This window comes from Aulonocara sp. 'chitande type north' Nkhata Bay, linkage group LG12 (genome assembly GCF_057382095.1).
Source record: "Aulonocara sp. 'chitande type north' Nkhata Bay isolate Kocher_YH1m ecotype deep benthic linkage group LG12, A_spYH_male_GT1.1, whole genome shotgun sequence".
Lineage (NCBI taxonomy): Eukaryota > Metazoa > Chordata > Actinopteri > Cichliformes > Cichlidae > Aulonocara > Aulonocara sp. 'chitande type north' Nkhata Bay.
The window spans coordinates 38,625,953-38,649,193 of record NC_141355.1 but is presented as its reverse complement, the minus strand read 5'-3'; the positions used below and the strand labels follow the sequence as shown (position 1 = coordinate 38,649,193).

General features: G+C 42.3%; 2 protein-coding genes across 5 annotated transcripts in view; one reads left to right on the top strand and one right to left on the bottom strand.

Annotated features, from left to right (window-relative positions):
• The window catches only part of kank1a (KN motif and ankyrin repeat domains 1a), a 50,303-nt gene extending 48,096 nt beyond the window's left edge, over positions 1-2,207 (top strand). For all 3 annotated transcript variants that reach the window (XM_086257709.1, XM_086257710.1, XM_086257711.1), the window contains exons 10-12: positions 90-290; positions 419-517; positions 706-2,207. In XM_086257709.1, the coding sequence (XP_086113835.1) occupies positions 90-290; positions 419-517; positions 706-768 (363 nt within the window). In that variant the 3' untranslated portion in view covers positions 769-2,207. The remainder of the gene's footprint in view (positions 1-89; positions 291-418; positions 518-705) is intronic.
• A 1,272-nt stretch (positions 2,208-3,479) lies between these two features.
• LOC147318072 (uncharacterized) lies at positions 3,480-22,985 on the bottom strand. Of its 2 annotated transcripts, none has more exons than XM_086257722.1 (7): positions 22,632-22,985; positions 21,552-21,599; positions 19,375-20,007; positions 11,715-12,686; positions 10,896-11,483; positions 9,304-10,512; positions 3,480-9,203 (listed from the first exon to the last, which is right to left on the bottom strand). In XM_086257722.1, the coding sequence occupies exons 1-7, from the start codon at positions 22,633-22,635 to the stop codon at positions 7,621-7,623; spliced, it is 5,037 nt and encodes a 1,678-aa protein (XP_086113848.1). In that variant the 5' UTR covers positions 22,636-22,985; the 3' UTR covers positions 3,480-7,620. The 2 variants fall into 2 exon arrangements, with proteins under 2 accessions (XP_086113848.1, XP_086113849.1); XM_086257723.1 differs by lacking the exon at positions 22,632-22,985 and adding an exon at positions 22,272-22,341.
• Between the last annotated feature and the right edge of the window lie 256 nt (positions 22,986-23,241).

Below are 23,241 nucleotides of genomic sequence, written 5' to 3'. Positions count from 1 at the left end.
TTTAGTTCAGAGTTGATATTTGCACGAACGCGTCGGCGTGGAGGCCGGAAGCGTCGGGTTTGCTCACCGTGCTTTTGTCCCCGCCGCAGGCCGGCCAGACGGGGCTGATGCTGGCGGTCAGTCACGGCAGGATGGACATGGTTCGAGCTCTGCTGGCTCACGGCGCCGACGTCAACATCCAGGACGACGAGGGCTCGACGGCGCTCATGTGCGCCAGCGAGCACGGCCACGTCGAGATCGTCAAGCTGCTGCTGGCCCGGCCGGGCTGTGACGCCACGCTCAGCGACAGTGTGAGTTGTGTAGAAGAACTTTGTTGCTGTAATGTTGGACCCACTGGTTTCTAAACATTAGAGAAGAACTGCAGGTGTGTAGCTGCTGTTCTTTTGGTCATGCTGACTTATTTTGTTTGCTCCACCAGGATGAGAGCAGCGCTCTGTCCATAGCTCTGGAAGCGGGACACAAGGACATCGCAGTGCTGCTTTATGCTCACGTCAACTTCTCCAAAGCCCAGTCACCAGTGAGTCGCTATTTTAATGTTGCACCAAATCATGGAAGCTTCGTCACACATTTCAGAACCTCCTTCCTAATAATCGTGTGTGTGTGTGTGTGTGTGTGTGTGTGTGTGTGTGTGTGTGTGTGTGTGTGTGTGTGTGTGTGTGTGTGTGTGTGTGTGTGTGTGTGTGTGTGTGTGTGTGTGTTTTTTAGGGAACGCCTCGACTCGGCAGAAAAACGTCCCCGAGTCCGACCCGGAGGGGCATGTTTGATTAAACCCAGCCTCTCCTCTGCCCACAAACCCTGCGCTGCTATTGGTTCTCATGCACGACGCCTTACCCATCGCTGGATTTACCCAACCAACCAATGAGATTTCTGGATTTTCTTTGATCTATGTGCACATTTGCCTCCACGACGAGCCCAAAGTGCCCTTTGAATATGAATGTAAGCAGCTGGTGCTTCACAGACTGGCTGAAACGTGTCCAAAGTCACAAACTCTGGAGTTCAGACCAACCTTTAAACTAAAATATGCCTTTTTTTTTTTTTTTTTACTTGATGCTCAGTGTTGATCATAAAGAGCACCAAACCCTCGTCATTTGATTTTATTTTTAATTATGTTTGCGAGCGTCAGAGATGGAGCGCGATCCAGCCATCCTGTACATACCGCTGGCCTCGACATCCCGGTGTCACGTCGGCGTGAGCTAAACTGGAGAAGTTTTACTTTTATACAAATGATTTGTATCTATTTAAAAAGAAGAATCACAGTATTTTGAATATTTCCTTTTACTACTTAACAATCCACGAGGTTATATATTTATCAGAGTATAGTTTTTAATGCAGAGATGTATTACGTTGTACATACGGTGGTCGTTTGACTCCAGTTTCCTTCTGTGTAAAATAAGTTCTCTAGTTTTCATCAAGGTACTGACTTTCATGCTCACGTGAGATTTGAAGTGCCTTAAACTTTACCATGTAACAATAAACACCAATTAAAGAATCCAGACGTGTCGGGTTTGTTCTCACCGCTCGACGTTTCTGCAGAACGGTTTCATACCAGTTAATGAAGAAACTGACCTGTGAACAAAACCGTGGTTCATGAGCAGCAGGGAGGTCAGTGTTGGAGTAAAAGGCATAAAAACAAGTCCTCAGATCAACCTTTTTTTTTTCTCTTTTACAAGAAAACTGGGGAAATTCTGAGATTAATTGATTCATATGTCAGTGGTTCTTTTTTTTTTTTTTAAAGATCCTCAGGTATCAGGACTAGAGTGGAAAAATCACACAGTCCAAAGAAAAACCCTGAAGACTTTCAGAAAGCTGCAGAAGTGTTGCTCAAGACCACTTTAAAAATTAAAGTCTGGCTCCTCCAAAACAAATCCACTGCTGCAAACAAAAGGAGCTCGTTCCAGGAGACCTGGACAGGACTATAACCCATCAGTGGGACCAGTAAGTGCTCCTTGGTGCAAAGAGGAACATGCTGAACACTGCCAGAGCAAAATGACCTCCAGCAGGACGCTGGTGTGAACGTGTCTGACTGAACCAACGGACTTCATGACTGGCTTGAGTGTCTGACATCTTCTGGTGGGTGCTGTCACTGTCCAGCATCGAGAAGCTTTTCTGTTTGAGGAGTCCAGCGCTCGTTCATGCAGAGACAATGTCACAGTGGGATATTTGTGTAGTGCAGCCTTAAAGTTATAGTTTGGCGATCAGTCGATCCCTAATTTCCTTTGGGATTAATAAAGTATTCTGATTTCAGAAATGTCCTGAACTATTTTCATTGATTCCGGGGTGTCTGGAGGCTCTTTGTTCAAACATTTCTGGGTTGTTGCCCAAAAATGGCAACAACTGTTTCATTTGAACATATTTTATTATTTCATCTTAAAGAAAAACAGCATTACGTAAAAAGCATGTGCACAGGGGTCGATTCAAATCAGTACAAAAAATATAGCTTTAATTTAGAAAAGCAGCTTTCAAGACACGCCGCCAACTCACTAAGGTTTATCCACCAGGATCAAAACAAGAACGAGCCAATCGCAGAGCAGAAGAAACAAAGTGAGCACGTGCAAATTCTGCTTCAAAAAGTTCTTTTCACTTTAAGATTTTGGTCATTTTGTTTTACTGAGTTTAAACCGTTCTGGTGTTTCTGACCATAAGCTGACGGTTACATGTTTGATGTGTTCAACAACTCGGACCTGCTGGAGTTTTCCAGCTTTGGGAGATAAACACAATAAATGAAGAGACCTTCATGACCCAGGTTAATATGATCAAGGGCCAGCAGGTTTGACCTGAGCTCTGTTTTTGCTGCACTGTTCAGACAGAGGCCTGATTCTGCCTGAAAGCACAAGCAGAGGGGGGCATAGCTCAGTGGTAGAGCATTTGAGGTCTCCGGTTCAAATCCGGATGCCCCCTGTAGAGGCTCGGTGCTGTTTTATCTGCCCTGCTGACAACAAGCTCTGTGAACCTGTGAGGAAACGACCTGCTCACACTCATAAGAGATTTGATTTCTTATCACAGATGATGAAACCATGCAGCAGATCCTGCAGCTGCTGCTTCACACTGTTAGTTAGCTTTCACCTGCACCTGCCTGCTGTTGAGCTGCTCTTTCTGTTAACAGTTACTGTTGCTGTGGTAACCATCATCTTAGGATTCATTTGCACTTTAATTTAAGAGGTCACTTACCTTCATACATTTCTGTTTGCAGTTATCTGCAGTTTGGTTCAATGCAGCGCAACAAGGCCCTGATGACCTGAAACCCAACGTCCACACACCTCTCCCTGATGTTTAACACACTGATGAGTTGGAGGCTGAATGAAGCTCAGTCGGACCTAAAATGGCCTTGGCTGCTGACGTCTTCCCTGCTCCTCTCCTCCCACACAGAACCAGGTTTAATTGAAGTAGTTGTTCAATTAATGATTAAATGACACTCTTCTTTTATTTGGTTTTTATTTATCTCATGTAATTTTATTTTACAGTTCCAAAGTGCTTTATAAATAAAGGTGGTGGTGATGATGATGATGATGAAGAAGACACGCAAATACAAACAACATGCAGTTGCGTTTTGTCAGAGCAAGAGCAGCTTACAGCGACCTCCGTGTTGCGCTTGGTAGCTTAATGAAAAGGTTTTTTGGGGGGGGTTTTGCCATCAGAATTGTCTAAAGGCGACGAAAGATGCCCAACAGATTTACTTTATCAAATGGACCATCCCGGCCCGTGATAGGCCTCCATACCTTGGAGGGGAGCTTAATGAAAAGTTAAATTCCCTCTTTGTCCTCATTTTTATGAGAATACTGAAAGAGGGTGAACACAGAAGTCTCTCAGCCAGATGCAGCAAAGACATTACTCCTGTTTAACACATATTTAAAACTAACTGAAGCCAGAAAGCAATGCTGTGATCAAAAACAACTATATTAACAAAAGAAGTCATGCTAAGACTTTAGGGAAAAAAGACTACTTGCCACAACTTATACTGTAAACTAATGTTTTCAGTGGAGATTGATAAGCTTGTTTTCTGCTGGTGTGATTACAGATGCAGTGGTAGTCATGTTCCCCAGGCTTCCACTGATGACATCCTAACGTCTGCAACCTGGCAGCAGGTGGAGGGACATTCAATAAGGCGTGCTACTGTCCCCGCCCAAAATGATCCTACTGCTGCTTCATGGTGCTGGAGCTTTTTCTTTGTTAGACATGTGAAAATGGACATTTCCTAAAAGCTAGAGCAGGGGTCGGCAACCTCTCTGATGACGAGTGCATCTAAAATTTCCTCAGAAGCATGAAGCGCCTTGAGGCGACTTATGTTGTGATTTAGCGCTATATAAATAAAATTGAATTGAAGTCAGTGTGCCATATGATTGCATAGCAATAAATTTAATAACGCTCTATATGAACAGTTACACACTATATAGAACAACTTTATAGAATCATTTGTTCACAGATGTTGGCAGCTGTCAGTGAATAGTTATCAGCTATTTGGAAACAAAAGACACTTTTTATCCATAACAGCAAATGAACTGTACAACAGAAAATACAAATGCTATTTATGGTCTCCTCACAACAATGATAAGAGAAATAAACTGGGCCAATATGGCATGTTTGATAATACAGTGACACACATGTGATCTCTGGGCTCTCACTCAGAGACACAGGTCTCCCAGTGTCCAGCATTCAGAGGCTGCCTGAGGACTCATGTGAGAGAAAACCTGCTCACACAGACAGAGCCAAATACTGTCAATAAGGCCTCTGCAATGTTCTGAAGACAGCTAAACTTGTCAGGTAGTGATGTCCAGCAGGTGAACATGCAGCTCCATGAACACACACAGCTGTGGATTCCAGCTGCTTCGATGTTGCATTAACTCGACCATGCGAGACAAATCCAGCTGCTCATTAAAGATTTCTGGTTTGATCAGAAAATAAAACATTGGTCCAAACACCTGAAAGTCCCAAAAACACATTGTGAATTCTGTCTCGATTCTACGGATGTATCCGTGTGTTTCCGTGGTGCTGATGCTGAGCGGACAGCTCCTGAAGTATTTGAAGTGTCAGAATGTGGAAAGCTAACAACGTCCCTCTGACCAGTAGGCTAAGTTATTTTTAGCCAATTACAAGTTGAATCTGGTAGTTGGGTTGTTAGCTAAGATACCGTCATCAAGAAGCGGCACAACTAATGTGTCTATGTGAGCTGATTTGCGATGTGTTTTTAATGCACCTTCTCAGATTAATACACTGCGTGTCGTGCCCAGAGCTGGACTGGGACAAAAGAATTCAGCCGGGGCATTTTCACTACAGACCGGCCCACCAGGTATTAAAGCCATAAAGCCTTTGAATGAAAACAAACGCTGCTGTGACAGTGATGTACTGTCTTGTTGGTATATGTGTCATTTCTATACATTTTACATCAGATTAAAACTTTAGGTGTAAGATTCAGATAATTATTTAATAAAAGTGAGACATTTTAAATGACAATAAGAAAATGTTAAGAGATATACTCTAAAACACTTCTTCAGTAAAGACTCAGAGAAGAGAAACACACAGAACTTCTTGCTAGCAAGGGCAGCCTCCAGAACTGAGACTCGCCCTGAGGACTGCCCTGGTCTTTATTTATATGCTTCAGTGAGCGTTTGTTCTATACAGGAGGTGTGCGTGTGTGTGTGTCCCCATAAATGACTTCCCGAAACCTGCTGGTCTCGAAGTCCAGCAGTTCATCTAAACAAAAAGCACTTAGACTAAGACAGATATAGCTACGTTAATCCTACCGTAAAACAATAAGACAAGCTACGCCCTCTCCCATGCTCCTAGGATGTGGGGTGAAGCCAGAACACCCTGGAATGTCACTGACCTCCTAGGATGAGACATTCTTTCAATATGCCACCAACTATATACTTCTACACACAAATGATTACATGCAGTATTCTACCATATGCAAACTTATATCATACTGACTACTAAGTACAATTTTCCTATTGACAGAAAGAAAAGTATTTCTTTGTGCCCCCCTCTCCCTGTTAATGCCCTGCCTGCCCCCCTGGCAACACTTTGCTAGACCCGCCCCTGCACAGTTACCAGCTGTCAGCTACTTAGAAAAGGATCCTGGTGTTATTTATCTCTCAGAAACAGTTCATAACTTCCACTCATCCATGTCACCTAAAAGGTAAACCTGTTTCTCCATCACAGCTCTGATGATTCAGTAAGGACATCTCCTGGTTTCATCTTCATGTTTCCCTCTCACCACATATCCAAACCGACATAATGACCAGCAGCTTTACAGCTGTGGCTCCAGCAAACATCAGCTGATAGTAGAAATTAATATTAAATAAACTCTAACAACAGCTGATCAAACGTGCTGCTGTTGTTTAGTGCGACATCCACTGGTTTCCTCTTTCTGGTGCAAAGTGGGCGATAAACAAACAAGAGAGAATGATTGAAGTAGCAACAGGAGAGAGAGGGGAGAGAATAAGAGAAGAAGAGGCAGCTGTGCAGCGTAAACACAGAATAACTCCAGCTTTGTGTCTTTTTCAATGTAGCTGAAGTCCAGGACAAACTGTGTTACTTTTCACCTCAACACGAAACGCGTAATATTTTCTCTGAATACGAGACGATTCCATCTTTTTACAGGACGGTTGGAAACTCTACTACTAACCTTATGAATTAAATAAAGTTCAACATCAGTAACATAGCACCACCCAGCTGTATAAAAACTCCGTCATGCTAGCTAGCACGCAGTACGAGTTATTGTAACTGACTGTAAAAAGTCAGCACAACGAAAATAAACTCCACCTAAACTTGGTTTATATCTGACCCAGTTAGACTGCAGGTCATAACTTCTTACCTGAAGTTCAGTTCACCGCCTCGGGTCTCTGCTCCTCCTGCCTCCCCTTCCCTCATCCACCTGCTGACCTCTGTGGAAGCTCCGCCACAGCCACCACCAAACAACTGAGTTATTTTTACACATCTCCCTTCATCTGGCCAATCCACCACCTCTCATTGTTTATGCTGTTACAAGAAAAAAATAAAATAAAATAATCGGCCCACCGATGGCCAGTCCAGCTATGGTCGTGCCATCAGTTAACCCTACGTGTGCCACAGCTGGCACGTGTGCCCAGGGTTGCCGACCCCTGATCTAAACTTTATAGTCATATATCTGTCTATTTAAAAAAAAAAAATCAGTGATTTTATAATAAAACTTGGTTACATAAAATGTACAAAACACAACCAAAAATTATAAACACCATGAAAACAGTTACTCTCAAGAAAATACAAGAAATCAAATCACACATATCCAGATTTTTACCAATCATTACAGAAAACAACAAATCAGAAAAGACTAGAATGACTGATTCAACTTACAGTCCAGTACAGAGCAAAACTAACACAACTTAAATGAACATCCTGGTACTTAAAGAGCTCAGCCCAAAACTCTTTGAGCCATAACTTCAAAAAAAAGACAAGAATAAAGGTACCTGATCACCAAATGTGTGTCGTCTTTCTTTATGATAAAACATTTAAGGCAGGTTAGACGCATCAGAATTATTTGCTGTTGTGAGGAAATCCCAAACATGTAAAACGTGCAGAACAACAAATCGGTGCTTCTTTAACGTTTTTTCCCAGTACAAATGAAAGAAAAACAACTGAAATCATTCATTTCTCGTCATAAAATGCTGCAGCTGACGCGTCACTGACCTCCTTACTTAAGATTTTTTGCATCAATTCACTTAATTGTTGTTCATGTTCTTCCTGTAGTTCGTCCTTGTCCTCCTCAGTTTTTGCGTTCCTCATTTGTTTTTCATGTTTTTCCACTAGATGTTTGATCTTTCTCAGGTTTTCGCTCTTCTTGGTCACACGTTTCACTAAGTCGTTCATTTCCTTCACGTGTTCTTCCCGCTGAGCATTTAATTCATCCATGTGTTTCTTTTGGGATTCGTTGAACTCTTCTGCTTTCTGTCTGGCTTTTCTTTCACAGCTCTTCTTTAGGTCCTCCAGTGTTTTCTGATGATTGTTCTCTGTTATTTCCATTTCTCTTCTTATTTGTTCCTCTTGTAATTTGTTGTTTTCATATTTTATTTTTTCTTGTTTGTAACTTTCCAGCAGTTTGTCTATTCTTTCTTCCTCCTCCTGTCGTCTCTTTTCATCTTCTTGTCTTTGTTTCTCTCGCTCTTCTCTTCGTTCTTTCTCCCAGGCTTCTTGTTTTCGTTGCATCTCTTCTCTGGTCTCTTCCAGATGTCTGTCGACACTTTCCTTTGCCTCTTTTTCCAACTGAATTTGTCTGTCTAACTTTTCAAGTACTTCTTGAATTGTTAATTGTTGTCGATATCTTTCTTCTCCAGTGTTCTTTTCCTTTTCCTCCTTTTCTCTCATTTCTTCTTCTTTTTTTTTCTTCTCTTGTTCTTCCTTAATTTTGTTCATCATTTCCTCGAGTTCTTCAGCTTTCTGTTTTCCCTCCTTTTCTGATTTTTCTTTCTCTTCTGCCATTCTTATTTTCATTGCTTTCATTTCTTGCTTATGTTTTCTTTCAATCTCTTCCTTTTCCTTCTGCATCTCTTCTTCCTTCTCCTTTAAAATCTTCTGCATTTCCTTCCTTATCGCAGCTTCAGCCTCTTGCAGCATCTCATTGGTGTAGAAGCTTCCTCCATTGTTCTTCACCATGGTGTCAATCTTTGCTATCAGCTCACTGACTTGTGTGCAGTTTTGCTTGTCAGAGTTATTGAACACATGGTATCTTCCTCCACAGTCAGAGATCAGCTTCTTAAAGGAATCATGACATTTGTTCTTGATGTAATCATCAATAGACTCTCCCTGACGCTCCAGATCGTCTCCTCTGGTGAAAAGAACGATGGTGAACTTTTTTGAGTTCTTCCCAAAGAATTTTTTAGTGAGCCTGATCGTTTCTCTCTCCTCTGCTGTGAATCTACCGACCTGTATCACCACCAAGAAGACATGTGGTCCTGGAGCCAGCTGGCTGATACATTTCACCAGCTCTTCTTGAACTTCTTCATTTGACAGAGCTGTGTCAAACAGACCAGGAGTGTCGACCACAACAACAGGACGACCGTCCACCTCACCCTCTGCCTTCTTACAATATTGTGTGACTGATATTTGACTGTATTCAACTTTAAACTCGTCTCTTCCTAAAATGGTGTTTCCTGTAGAGCTCTTTCCACAGCCGGTCTTTCCAATCAGCACAATCCTGAGACAATCTGAGTCTTTTCCTTCAACTTCATCACCTAAAACATGAAAACAATCAGAGTTAAAACTTGTATACTGCTGGATTAAAACTCTTTGGGTCACTGAACACATAAAAATATTAAAATCTAAACTACTTACAAGTCATCATGTTCGTCTTCAGCTTCTCAAGTTCATCATGTTGCATCTGTATGGATTTATCTTGTTGTAAGACTTTGTCCATCTGTGCATGTAGAAATGTTGTCTTTGTATAACAGTGTGGTTTGTTTGTGGCATCACTAATTTTGTCCACAACCTCAAACATCTTTGTAATCTGCTGTTTGTCTTTGATGTTGAAAACCACATGTCTTTGTCTGAACGGCTGAAGAAGCTTCTGGATGTCTTTGTCTATACTTAATATATTTTCAGCAGCTGGATGTGTAGGATCTGAGTCCACAGTGAACAGAATCATGGTGAAGTCATTGACTCGAGAGCTGAATGCATCCTGGATGGTCTCTAACTCTCTCTTGTCTTCATCAGTGAGGGGAGCCACAGGCAGGACCAGGATGAAGGCATGGACACCCTCAGGATCACAGAGGGAGATACACCTGAGTGATTCCTCCATCACTGCCTCCTGAGGTTTTCCATACAAGGCAGGCAGCTCCACCAGGGAAACCCAACGTCCACACACCTCTCCCTGATGTTTAACACACTCTGATGAGTTGGAGGCTGAATGAAGCTCAGTCTGACCTAAAATGGCCTTGGCTGCTGACGTCTTCCCTGATGATCCACTCCCACACAGAACCAGGTTCAGACTGGACTTCAGATTGGGTTTAGCCTCTTCTTTTAACGTTAGATATTTTCCCCAGTTTTTAGTCACTATCTCATTCATTTCTGCCATCAACTCTGAGGAATCTGACAAGGAGTCTTTCCTGTCAAAGTTAATGAACTGCTGCCTTTGTTTGGATTCTTCAATGAGTTTGTCCACTGAGTTATTCCCTTCCTCGTTATGCGTTCGGATGACGATGGAGTGATTAAAAGCATCTTGACCAAACAAGCTCAGGACCAAATTCAGAGTCTGTCTGTTCTCCTCAGTGAAATCAGAAGGTTTGACTAACAGCAGCAGAACGTTTGGTCCAGGAGGACAGAGACTCACACAGCTCTTCATCTCTTTAAACAGCACTTCCACAGGCAGACTGAAGATGTCGGGAGTTTTTACAACTGTGGGAGGTTTCCTGTTCCTCTCTCCAGAGGCAGCACCAGATTGCTTTCCTTCAAAACCTTCAGACTCTTTTTTCCCAACGAGGAGCTTTTCCAGGGCTGATTTCTTGTTCTCACTTTTTCCAAACAGCATTATCCTGAGTTCACGTGCTGCAATATATTGAAAACTTAAACTGGTTAATAACCTTCATACAGACATCATTTTTTACCACATTCATTACACAGTGTGAACTGTTAATGACCGGGCCCCTCAGTTTTGCATTTGAGCTTTGAATCCTTGAATTCCACAAACCTGCATGTTCCTCATGTTCAGTCTCAATGATTATTCAGATCAGCTGACTTTTTATTTACTCATGTTTAGGTTAGAGAGAAGCTGGCAGTCACAGCCTTAATCTGGTTCAGGCTGAGGGGCCAGACTAAGTGTGATTCAGGTGACTCGTATGAAGAAGAAATTAAAACTCAAGACTTTCAAACAAGAATGTCAAACTTATGTAAACGTTTTAAAAGTACCAGCTAAAAAAAGCTGTACTTACCACAACGTTTGACACGAGGAACTGGCAGTGAAACCGATGTTTCCTCACTGGAAACTTCCTCCCTCATGCTCTTCTTCACCACTGTATCTATGGCTGCTAACAGCTGCTCTTGTTCCAGGTTCTTCTGCCACAACAATTTTTCTCTACATTTCTTGATTATGTCTCCTAACTGTGGATGCTGCTGATACTTTTCAATGGAACTTGAACTCTTGTCTTTGGGCATTATCAGAACCAGTGAACGATCAAATGATGGATCACCGAAGAGTTCAAGGACTCTTTGTAGCCTCTGTCTGTGATCCTCAGTGAAGTCTGCAGGCTGGAGGACCAGCAGAAACACATGAGGTCCAGGAGCAGAGAGTCTCGCACAGTCCTCAACTTGTTTCGTCAGATCTTCTGGGGAGATTTTAGCCGACAGCAGATCTGGAGTGTTGATGAGATCGATTTCTTTCCCCTTCAGCTCCCTTTTGACTCTCAGACAGAGGTCTGCTTTATCCTCAGAGCTGAACACAGTCACTCCCAGTATGAAGTTGCCCACTGAGCTCCTCTTAGACCAGCTGTTCCCCAGCAGAACGACCCTCAGCTCAGACACTGGGGGAAAAAATAAAATGAGTGCATGTGTTAAAACATTTATGTGATGTTTATGTTAGTCACTAATTTTTGTAGTAAAAAAAATAATTTCTGTCTCAGTGTACGGTGATGATTGATTGAAATGATTCTGCTCGTCTCCCCAAACAGGTTTTTGAACATTTTTACTAATTTTCCTCAAACCAGATTATGTCAGCTCAGGGAGAGGACAACCTTGACTGGAGACAAACTCACTGTCTGTTCTTCGGTCGGGCACAAGTCGGATGGTTTTATTGAGTTCTTTTCTTTCTTCTTCAGGTTTTTCGTTTTCTATTTCATCTTTCTGTTTTTTATTTTTATTAATTTCTTGTTGCAGTTGTGTTTGTGTTCTCATCAGTTCTTCTTTTAGTTCCTTTTCTTTCTGGTTCCAGCTTTTCTGTAACAGGTTAAACTCTTTTCTGTGTGCTTCCTCTTTCTGCTGCATTTCTTCTTCATGCTGTTGCACCAGTTTTGAATTGATTTGATTTTCTTTTCTTGTTATTTCATATTTTTCTCTTTCCTGCTTAAACTCTTCTTGGAGCTTTTTCTGCTTTTCTTCCTCCTCCTGACGTATTCTTTCAGTTTCCCTGGACTGATTTTCCTGCCACTCTTTTTCTTTCCTCTCCCAGTCCTCTTGTTTTTCTTGCTTTGTCTTCTCTGCAGTGAGGATGAGGAAGCTTTCTTTGTTTTCTTGCAGCATGTCTTCAATCTTCTCCATTAACACTTTGTGCTCATTGGTAAACATGTTGTAGTGTCTTCCATCACAGTCCTGAAGGAGCTTGTTCACAGAGGCGCTTGTTTCTTTCCACTGATGTCTGTACGTGCTGATGATCATCGAGTGTTTAAAGGAATCTTCTCCAAACAAACTCAGGATGAACTTCAGAGTTTTTCTGTTCTCCTCAGTGAAATCAGAAGGTTTGATCAACAGCAGCAGAACGTTTGGTCCAGGAGGACAGAGACTCACACAGCTCTTCATCTCCTCTCTCACTCCCTGCACAGACAGACTGAACATGTCGGGAGTTTTCACCACTGTTAGTGGTTTTTCTTTCCACGCTCCACGAGCATCTTCACAGTGTTTAGCTGGAGAAATATTTCTGAACTGAAAAGAATTTTTCTTTGTGATGAAGTTTCCAAGTGTCGTCTTTTCTTCCTCGTTTTTCCCAAACAGCACAATCCTGAGTCCACGAGCTGCCAAACAACAAGGAATAAGAAGAGTTTAGTGATGCGCTCATCAGCGTCTTAACATGATACATCTCAATATATCAATAATCAAATAAATAATCAGTAATTAAAACACTTTTTAAGACACACAAGACTGATTTTTCCATCTGAACTTATTTTAATTTCGCTGTCTGTTTCTGTTTGCAGATCTCCCCATCATTTCACACTCGGGGGAAACAGAAGCAAGAGCCCAGCACAGAAGGACGATGTATTAATAACAACACATGTGACTTTACTGGAGGTGGGTTGCAAAGTGGTTTGTGTGATATTATCTTTTGGGAGACTCCTGTTTCATTTCCTGTCAAAACAACACAAAACAAAACAAAAAAAACAGAACAAAAAAAGTTGCTGGTTGAAGAAAATTAACTTTAAGTCAAAATTTGTCAGGGGTATAAATAATTATGGGCTTGACTGTACACTCATGTATACTGTCCACACTTACAGTGCAGTGTTTATATAGTGGAGTCACTGTGTTAAGCATTTAACCTGCATGTTTAAATCACATGATGCATATAGGTCAAATATATCTATCATTATATATTAATGAAAAATATTGTACCACTTTTTGTATAACACATGCTTATCAATACTGTATGAAAATGTAATGATTAGGATCAATAAGTAACTGTTACAGTCCGCGGGACAGACGGGGTGGAGAGAGTGAGGTGGACCCCGGAGCAGACACAGGTGAGGTGAGAAAAACCCTTACTCAGCATAGATAGCAGCTCACGTCTGGCATGCACACCCACACCTGTCGAACTGATCAAGTGTTAACTGCTGGTTTGCAGACTTTCTGACTCACTTTGGCCATAAAACTGACAAAGGGACCCAAATTAGTGATGGATGGAAGAGCGGTTTGCAAGAAGTTAGTGTAGGATCCTATGTGTTATAAGTGGAAGATTAAAAGAAAGAACAAAGGATGGAAGGGGACCTGATGGCAGTGGGGGGGGGGGGGGGGGGGGGGTCGCTGATCCTATACAAGTCCTATATATATATATATATTATATATATATATTTTTTTGTCCACCTCTGGCACAACTGCCAGAGGTGCATATACATATATGCCTTATAATGGAAAATAAAATGTGTTTATGAAATCTGTAAATCACTGTATTGAGTTGTCTGTGAAGGTTCTCAGTCATCCAGGTCATCGTAGTCAAAGGAGCTTGCAAAGAAAAGCGTCTGGACTTCTTTAAGTTGCTTGAAGACGTTTCACCTCTCATCCGAGAAGCTTCTTCAGTTCTAAGGTCAAATGGTGGAGAGTCCCAGATATAAACCTAGTGGGAGTGACCCCCCACAGAGGGACAAAAGGACCCCCTGATGATCCTCTAATCGCCTGAGCCAAGGTGTGAAACTGGGCGTGGGTCACAATCAGCCAGAGTTTCGGGTGAGTTCATTGTGAAACCTGGCCCCACCTTATCATGCGAATTCCTGAGGTCAGATGGCCCAGGATGTGAGTGGGCGTTAAGGCGTCTGGGAAGGGAACTCAAAACTGGATTATAGATGGCAGACAGTTGGTGTCGTAAGCCCCGCCTCTGTTCAAAGATGGTCGCTCACAGTGGACATAGATGGCTTCTTTCACTCCTCTTTCAAACCATCTGTCCTCTCTGTCCAAAGTGTGAACATTGGCATCCTCGAAAGAGTGTCCTTTATCCTTAAGATGCAGATGGACTGCTGAGTCTTGTCCTGTGGAGGTGGCTCTTCTGTGTTGTGCCATGCGCTTGTGAAGTGGCTGTTTGGTCTCTCCGATGTAGAGGTCTGGGCATTCCTCGCTGCACTGTACAGCATACACCGCATTGTTAAGTCTGTGTTTGGGCGTTTTATCTTTCGGGTGAACCAGTTTTTGTCTGAGCGTGTTGCTGGGTCTGAAATGCACCGGGATGTCATGCTTGGAGAAAACTCTCCTGAGTTTCTCTGATACACCGGCTACATAGGGGATGACAATGTTGTTGCGTCTGTCCTTCTTATCCTCCCTCGCTGGTGTCTGGTCTTCTTTTCTGTGCCTCTTTGCTAACTTTAAGAGCGCCCATTTTGGATAGCCGCACGTTTTGAGTGCTTCCTTTACATGTGTGTGTTCCTTCTTTTTTCCTTCAGGCTTAGAGGGAACATGTTCTGCCCGGTGGTGTAGGGTCCTAATTACTCCAAGTTTGTGTTCCAGAGGGTGATGGGAGTCGAACAGGAGGTACTGGTCCGTGTGTGTGGGCTTCCGGTAAACTTCGATGTTGAGGTTGCCGTTCTCTTCACTGTGCACAGCGCAGTCCAGGAAAGGCAAACAGTTGTCCTTTGTGTCTTCCCTGGTGAACTTGATGTTTTTATCCACAGCGTTAATGTGCGCAGTGAAGGATTCCACTTCTTGTGTCTTGATTTTGACCCAGGTGTCGTCCACATAATCTGTACCAGTGGCTGGGTACTCTTCCTTTGAAAGAGCCAAGAGCCTTCCTTTCCACTTCCTCCATGTAAAGGTTGGCTACAATAGGTGACACGGGGGAGCCCATGGCACAGCCATGTTTTTGTCTGTAAAAGCCTTCGTTGTATTTGAAATATGTAGTGGTGAGGCAGAGGTCTAACAGGGTGCAGATCTGATCGGGTGTGAAGTTGGTCCGGTCCTCCAAGGAGCTGTCTTCTTGTAGTCGTTTTCTGACAGTCTCCACGGCCTCCGTGGTGGGTATGCAAGTGAAGAGAGAGACTACATCAAAGGACACCATGGTTTCATCTGGATCCAGGGTAAGTTTCTGGACCTTGTCGGTAAAGTCGGTGGAGTTCTTGATGTGGTGTGGGGTGTTTCCCACGAGAGGAGCAGGGATGGTAGCAAGGTGTTTAGCAATGTTGTAAGTGGCTGAGTTTATGCTACTGACTATGGGTCTGAGTGGGACAGCTTCCTTGTGGATTTTAGGAAGTCCGTAGATGCAGGGTATGGCATCCCCTGGGTAAAGGCGGTGATATGTGAGGAGGTCAATAATTTTGTCCTTTTCAAAGTCTTGAAATGCAAGCTATAACTTTCTTTTTGTAGCTGCTTGTGGGGTCTCGCTTTAAGGCTTCGTAGGTATTGTTGTCACTGAGGAGAGTAGTGATCTTTGTGTGGTAATCTGTAGTGTTTAGTATTGAGTTTTTATTTACATTGCACTCAGCGCTCCAACTATTTTGGAATCAAGGTTTTATTTGTATACAGTGGGGCAAAAAAGTATTTAGTCAGCCACCAATTGTGCAAGTTCCCCCACTTAAAATGATGACAGAGGTCAGTAATTTGCACCAGAGGTACACTTCAACTGTGAGAGACAGAATGTGAAAAAACATCCATGAATTCACATGGTAGGATTTGTAAAGAATTTATCCGTAAATCAGGGTGGAAAATAAGTATTTGGTCACCTCAAACATGAAAAATCTCTGGCTCTCACAGACCTGTAACGTCTTCTGTAAGACGCTTTTCTGTCCCCCACTCGTTACCTGTATGAATGGCACCTGTTTGAACTCATCATCTGTATAAAAGACACCTGTCCACAGCCTCAAACAGTCAGACTCCAAACTCCGCCATGGCCAAGACCAAAGAGCTTTCGAAGGACACCAGGAAAAGTACTGTAGACCTGCACCAGACTGGGAAGAGTGAATCTACAATAGGCAAGCAGCTTGGTGTGAAAAAATCAACTGTGGGAGCAATCATCAGAAAATGGAAGACATACAAGACCACTGATAATCTCCCTCGATCTGGGGCTCCATGCAAGATCTCATCCCGTGGGGTCAAAATGATCATGAGAACGGTGAGCAAAGATCCCAGAACCACACGGGGGGACCTGGTGAATGACCTGCAGAGAGCTGGGACCAAAGTAACAAAGGTCACCATCAGTAACACACTACAACGGCAGGGAATCAAATCCCGCAGTGCCAGACGTGTTCCGCTGCTGAAGCCAGTGCATGTCCAGGCCCGTCTGAAGTTTGCCAGAGAGCACATGGATGATACAGCAGAGGATTGGGAGAATGTCATGTGGTCAGATGAAACCAAAGTAGAACTTTTTGGTATAAACTCAACTCGTCGTGTTTGGAGGACGAAGAATACTGAGTTGCATCCCAAGAACACCATACCTACTGTGAAGCATGGGGGTGGAAACATCATGCTATGGGGCTGTTTTTCTGCCAAGGGGACAGGACGACTGATCCGTGTTAAGGACAGAATGAATGGGGCCATGTATCGTGAGATTTTGAGCCGAAACCTCCTTCCATCAGTGAGAACTTTGAAGATGAAACGAGGCTGGGTCTTCCAACATGACAATGATCCAAAACACACCGCCCGGGCAACAAAGGAGTGGCTCCGTAAGAAGCATTTGAAAGTCCTGGAGTGGCCTAGCCAGTCTCCAGACCTCAACCCCATAGAAAATCTGTGGCGGGAGTTGAAAGTCCGTGTTGCTCGGCGACAGCCCCAAAACATCACTGCTTTCGAGAAGATCTGCATGGAGGAATGGGCCAAAATACCAGCTACTGTGTGTGCAAACCTGGTAAAGACCTATAGTAAACGTTTGACCTCTGTTATTGCCAACAAAGGTTATGTTACAAAGTATTGAGTTGTATTTTTGTTATTGACCAAATACTTATTTTCCACCCTGATTTACGAATAAATTCTTTACAAATCCTACCATGTGGATTCATGGATTTTTTTTTCACATTCTGTCTCTCACAGTTGAAGTGTACCTCTGGTGCAAATTACTGACCTCTGTCATCATTTTAAGTGGGGGAACTTGCACAATCGGTGGCTGACTAAATACTTTTTTGCCCCACTGTATATTTGAAGATATTGGCTGAGAAATCAGATGACGTGGACTGATATTGAAATGAGCTGATCTGAAGGTATCATGGCTGAGCCAATGATTGATGTGTAATTTTAGCTTCATATATCAAATAGTTTTCAGATGCCTATCAATCTGACCTTCATGTCTGACCTTCAACTTTTAAAGATTATTCTCAACTACTCAGAGTGGCCGTCGACCAGCGCATGCAAGACAGAAGCGTGGCAAGAGAGGTGGGCTACATGTTAGACTAAAGGCTAGAGCCACACGACCACCTCTAGCCTTTTGTTAGCCAACGTCTGCTCTCTCGAAAACAAGATGGATGAGCTGTGAACCAGGATAACATCTCAACATGAGATCAGAGAGTGCTGTGCTCTGATTTTTACGGAAACCTGGACTACGGGAAGCTCACTAGACTAGGCAATACAGTTACAGACACACATCAGCAAACACGAGAGCGCTCACACAGACGCCGTGTTTGTTGTTGCCGGGGATTTTAATCACTGCAACCTCAGGACTGTGCTCATGAGGTTCCATCAATATGTGGGAATATCACGTCTCTAGCAATGTAAGGGGCGCAAACAAGGCAGTGCCTCGCCCGCACTCTGGACAGTCCGACCACATTTCTGTGTTCCTCTGTCCAACATACAGGCAGCTCCTCAAACGAGCCCCGAACAAAATGGTAAATGGCCTGTATTTGTATAGCGCTTTACTTAGTCACTACATTCAGTCATCCACCCATTCACACACACATTCACACACACATTCACACGCTAAAATTACTAACGTTTGGAGCAAAGAGATCTGATTTGGTGCTTCAGGACTGCTTTGATGTTACAAACTGGGGTGTGTTTAAGACTGCTGGCGTAAGAGAGGAGAGTTCTGTGGATTTAGAGGAATATGCATCAGTGGTTACCAGCTACATCAGCACATGCATTGACAATATTGTCCCCACCAAGCACTACAAACATATCCAAATCAGAAACCATGGTTGAACTCTGAGGTACCTTCCATGCTACATGCACGCTCCACTGCATTTGCCTCTGGTGACGCTGTGGGGGACAAAAAGGCCAAATAAGACCTGCGTAGATCCATCAGGGAAGCCAAGAGGCAATACAGACCGAAGCTGGAAGGACACTACAACAGCTCAGATTTCCGACGCAGGGCCTTCAACAAATTACTGATTTCCAGCAGAGGAGCAGCAGGGTCACAGTCAGCTCCAACACGCTACCAGATGAGCTGAATAAGTTCTACACCTCAACACCAACCAACTCAGAGGGATTCTACCAGCAGAGGCAGCACGGAGCTCTTCACTCACTGTGGCTTCAACTGAGGTGTGGAAGGTTCTGAGGACTAACCCCGAGAAGCAGCTGGCCCTGACAACATCCCTAGCCGTGCTTTTAGGGTCTGCTCTTCAGAGCTCGCTGAGGTGTTTACAGACATTTTCAGTTTGTCCCTCACCCAGTCAGCTGTGCCCACCAGTCCACCACCATAGCGCCCCTCCCCAAGAAAAACAACATAATCTGTTTGAATTATTAGACTAATATCTGGAAACTCCAGTATTTTGTTCCATTGGATGGGAAAATATGCTGATATTTGTCTGTGTGGTACAATTTCTCACATTTGCTCAATCCACCATGAACGTTGAGGCATTTTCTTCATTTCTGTGACTAAAAGTTTCACGTTAAAAAGTACTGATTTCATGGCATTGTGTCCCTAGTTGTTATTAATTTATTTATTTTTATTTCTATAGTGTTTTTAAATATGGGACTTACTGAACTTATTTATATTTTGTCCTTTTCTCCTGCCAGCAGAAGAGCTCAGAGTACAGAGAGACCCAACAAACATTTAAAAGTAATAAAATGTTTTCCTGAACTCACCAGCAGCTCGAGCAGGATCCATGTTTGCAGGCACTGACAGCTGATGTTTCAGGGTTTGATGAGAACCATCTGCTCCAGTTTCAGATAAATCACAGCTCACATGCTTTTCCTTGTTCTCTCTCACAATCTGACTGAAGCGTGTCAACAGTTCCTGAAGTTCAAGATCTTTCTGTTTTAAATATCTGTATCTGCACATGGTGACCAGGTCCTTCAGTGCTGGATGCTGCTTGTAATTTTCTGTGTAAGCTAATTGTTCCTCTGTAGGTGTTGATATCAGGACCAGCGAGTGTTGAAATGACTGATCACCAAAGTCTCGCAGGACTGTTTGTAGCTTCTGATTTTGCTCCTCAGTGAAGTCTTCAGGCTGTAGAACCAGCAGGAACACGTGAGGTCCAGGATCAGAGAGCCTCACACAGGTTTCTCTCAACTCTGTCAATTTGTCCTCAGAGATGTTTGGATGCAGCAGATCTGGAGTGTTGATCAGAACGATTTCTTTCCACCTGCACCGCCCGCTGACCCTCACACAGCAGTCTGGTTCCTCAGTGCTGAACACGGCCCCTCCCAGTATGAAGTTCCCCACGTCTCTCCTCTGAGACCAGCTGTTCCCCAGCAGGACAACCCTCAGCTCAGACACTGGCATCAAAACACAACGACAACAGGGAGTCAACAAAAACAGAGCCAGGGTCACTCTAAGATGTTTAGTGTGTTAAAATCATGTTTGCTGATCATCAGAGAGGAAACATATGATAAATATTTTGAGGAATCTTCTCCAGAAAACCATTAATACCCATAAAATATACATTAATTTGCAAATGTTAAAAAACAGTCATTCATCAACAAATACATCATGCTATTTCCAAAAAACGGTTTTGATAGTTCGAGAAAGAAACCCTGCAATATTATTTGTGTTTTGAATGAAAAATGTGATTTAATTTAGGTTCAACAACATTTTTCAGTTTTGTCATTTCCAAATGAAACAGACACTGCCCGACCACAACAAGCTCACACCTGGATTCAACCAACAGGTTCCACTGCAAAATGTCATGCCAACTATGTGTATACAGTATAATTCATTGCATGCAAACTCCATGTGCTTCACATAAAAGATGGAAACATAAAGACCCATATAAATCAACAGTGCTTTGAGGCAATTAAAAAATAATTTATAAGTTAACATTCAAACACACAATAGAAAGAAACTCATGGAATTGGCACTAAACATCTGTGTAACTAAGAAAAACAGTGATCAGTGAAATTAATCTGCAGAAAATGTTTCAGTTTGATTGGGAGCAGAAAAACTGGAAAAGAGATGCATCCTTCATGTCTAGTTATCAGGTTGTGACCTGGAGTTGCTCCAGTTGGTCAGGTCCAGGTTCTGTAGTGTTGTTTTTTTTTTTTTAAAACAGTTTTTTTTTTTTTTTGCCTTTTTCAGCTTTATTTGATAGATGCAATGAAGAAAGGACAGAGACAGAGGGGCAGACATGCGGCAAAGGGCCACGGGTTGGACAAGAACCCAGGCCGGCTGCGCTCAGCCGTTTGGTACATGGTCACCCACTCAAAGCCAAACCAGTGCCTGAGATTCTGTCGTGTTATGTCATCCAAAACAAAGATGACAGCTGACTGAATATACTGGTTTGTCATGTTTTTTTTCCATCAGTGGATATTTTCTGACTCAGATTGTGAAATCAGGGATCATGAAACATTTTCACACATGGATTGGCCCCAGAGTCTAGACATTAACCACACAGAATCTTTGGGAGGTGCTGTTAGACTTTCCCATCAGCGATATGCACAACTGGGGCAGGGATAGCTCAGTAGGTAGAGGGGTCGCCCTGTGATCGGAAGGCTGGGGTTCAAATCCACTGAGGCACCCTTGAGCAAGGTACTGTCCCTACACACAGCTCCCTGAGTGCCTGCTTAGTGGCTGCCCACTGCTTCACTGAGTGAATGGATCAAATACAGAGAAAAAAAAAGTAATTTTCCCACGGGGATCAATAAAGTATACATTATTATTATTATTAAACTGTGGATGAAAATAATACTGTGATGCTGCATAAGGTTATAGAAATAGAAATAATATCACAATGAATATGTACCATATCAAAGTTAGTCCAAAGAAATATTACAGTGTGACTTTTTTGGCCAAACAGTTTATATTTGAGTCACGATTAACTTACTGTTGGGGGGAATATGACCATAGCTGCTTGTTCGCTGCTGAGGCACCTCTGTGAATATAAAAGAAAAAAAGAGTTACACAAAAACCTAAACTGTGTCAAATTCCCACAGTGATGAAATTTCTTTGTTGACAGTGAAGGAGAAAGTGGGAAAAACCAGTTTCCAACATATAATGTTGCAGCAAATATACAGGAAGAGAATGGTTTTATCCAAGCGTCTGTTGCACTGAAACTTATGATCTGTTAAATGTAACTAATAATATAAGAGTGTGATGAGTGCTGATGATAAACTCTTTACTTTACAATATAAAGCACATTAACTGTTGTTGTGATTTAATGGTATAAAAATAAAATTGAAAATGATAAAACATGAACTGGAATATTGAAACATGGCAACAAAAAGCCTCAAAGATATCAGATCAGAGACGATCAGCAACAACATCCCGGAAATGTCAAACCTGCCCAGGTTTAAAACAAAAACACTCCCAGAAATGCTGTCAGTGAAAGAGCAATAAATAAATAAATAAATGAAGATTGAAACTCAAAGAGCAAACGGGATAATTAAGAAGATCAAATCTCATCACATTTAAAACAGTTTCAGTTCAACCACAACAGAGAAAAACGTAAAAAGATAAAATGAGTGATTAGAACAAGGACAAAAGGAAGTAGTTTTATCCACGAGGACATCGAGCGTTAAACATGGAGCTTCCTGCAAAAACACACCTGTGTAGCTCTCTGCTGAAGGCCGCCCAAATCCAACATGGCGGATGAGCAATGATTACGAATGTGACGGTTAACACGAACAAATAAACAAACAAACAAACACTAACGTTATCTAACTGAGTACCATCAGAGTCAGACTGGGATCGCTCTGAAATCAAACAGTGATAATAAAAAGCTTTGTGCGGTCGGTCTGTTCACTTCCGTCTGTTTCCGCTTCAGCAGCTGGAGTTAATCTGATTTTACCTGAAAACTGAACGTTTCTACATTTCTGTCAGTTTATTAAAAGAAACATCAGAAAACTGCGTCCTGCTCAGTTACTGTGATAAAAACCAGCTGACAGTGTGATCAGCCGATACTCACCCATCGATCCGGATCGATCAAAATAATCCTTTTAACGTGTTAGAGTCACCGGATCAGCGTTGATCCATCGATGTCAGCACAGCCGCTTCATGCAGAAACTTCTTAATGCTTTACTTTTAAACGTGTTTCTAATCAGATGATTTGTTCTGCTCAGATTTGAAATTTAACGTAAAAACAACTGAAACCCTTCAGTCTGTCCCGCTGCGCGAGAGGCGGAGCACAGCGAGGACGGGTCCAGCACAGGTCTCACATCAGTTTCGGTTTTATTTGTCATATGCAAGTTAGCACAGGTCCAACATCGCAATGAAATGTGTTTGACGAGCAGCAGACAGTCAGCAGCAGAACGGTACAGTAGAAAAAAATAAAATAAAAAATAAATAGAAAAATAGTAAAGAGCAAAATATTAATAAGATGTAGTAAAAGAAAAAAAAAGAGATTTTCAGTTAACTGACTAATATATATATATGTATATATAAATATATGTACACACTAGTGATTAAATAAAGAAAATCTTAAATAGGAATATATATATATATATATATATATATATATATATATATATATATATATATTATTATTATTATTATTATTTTTTTTTTTTTTTTATTTA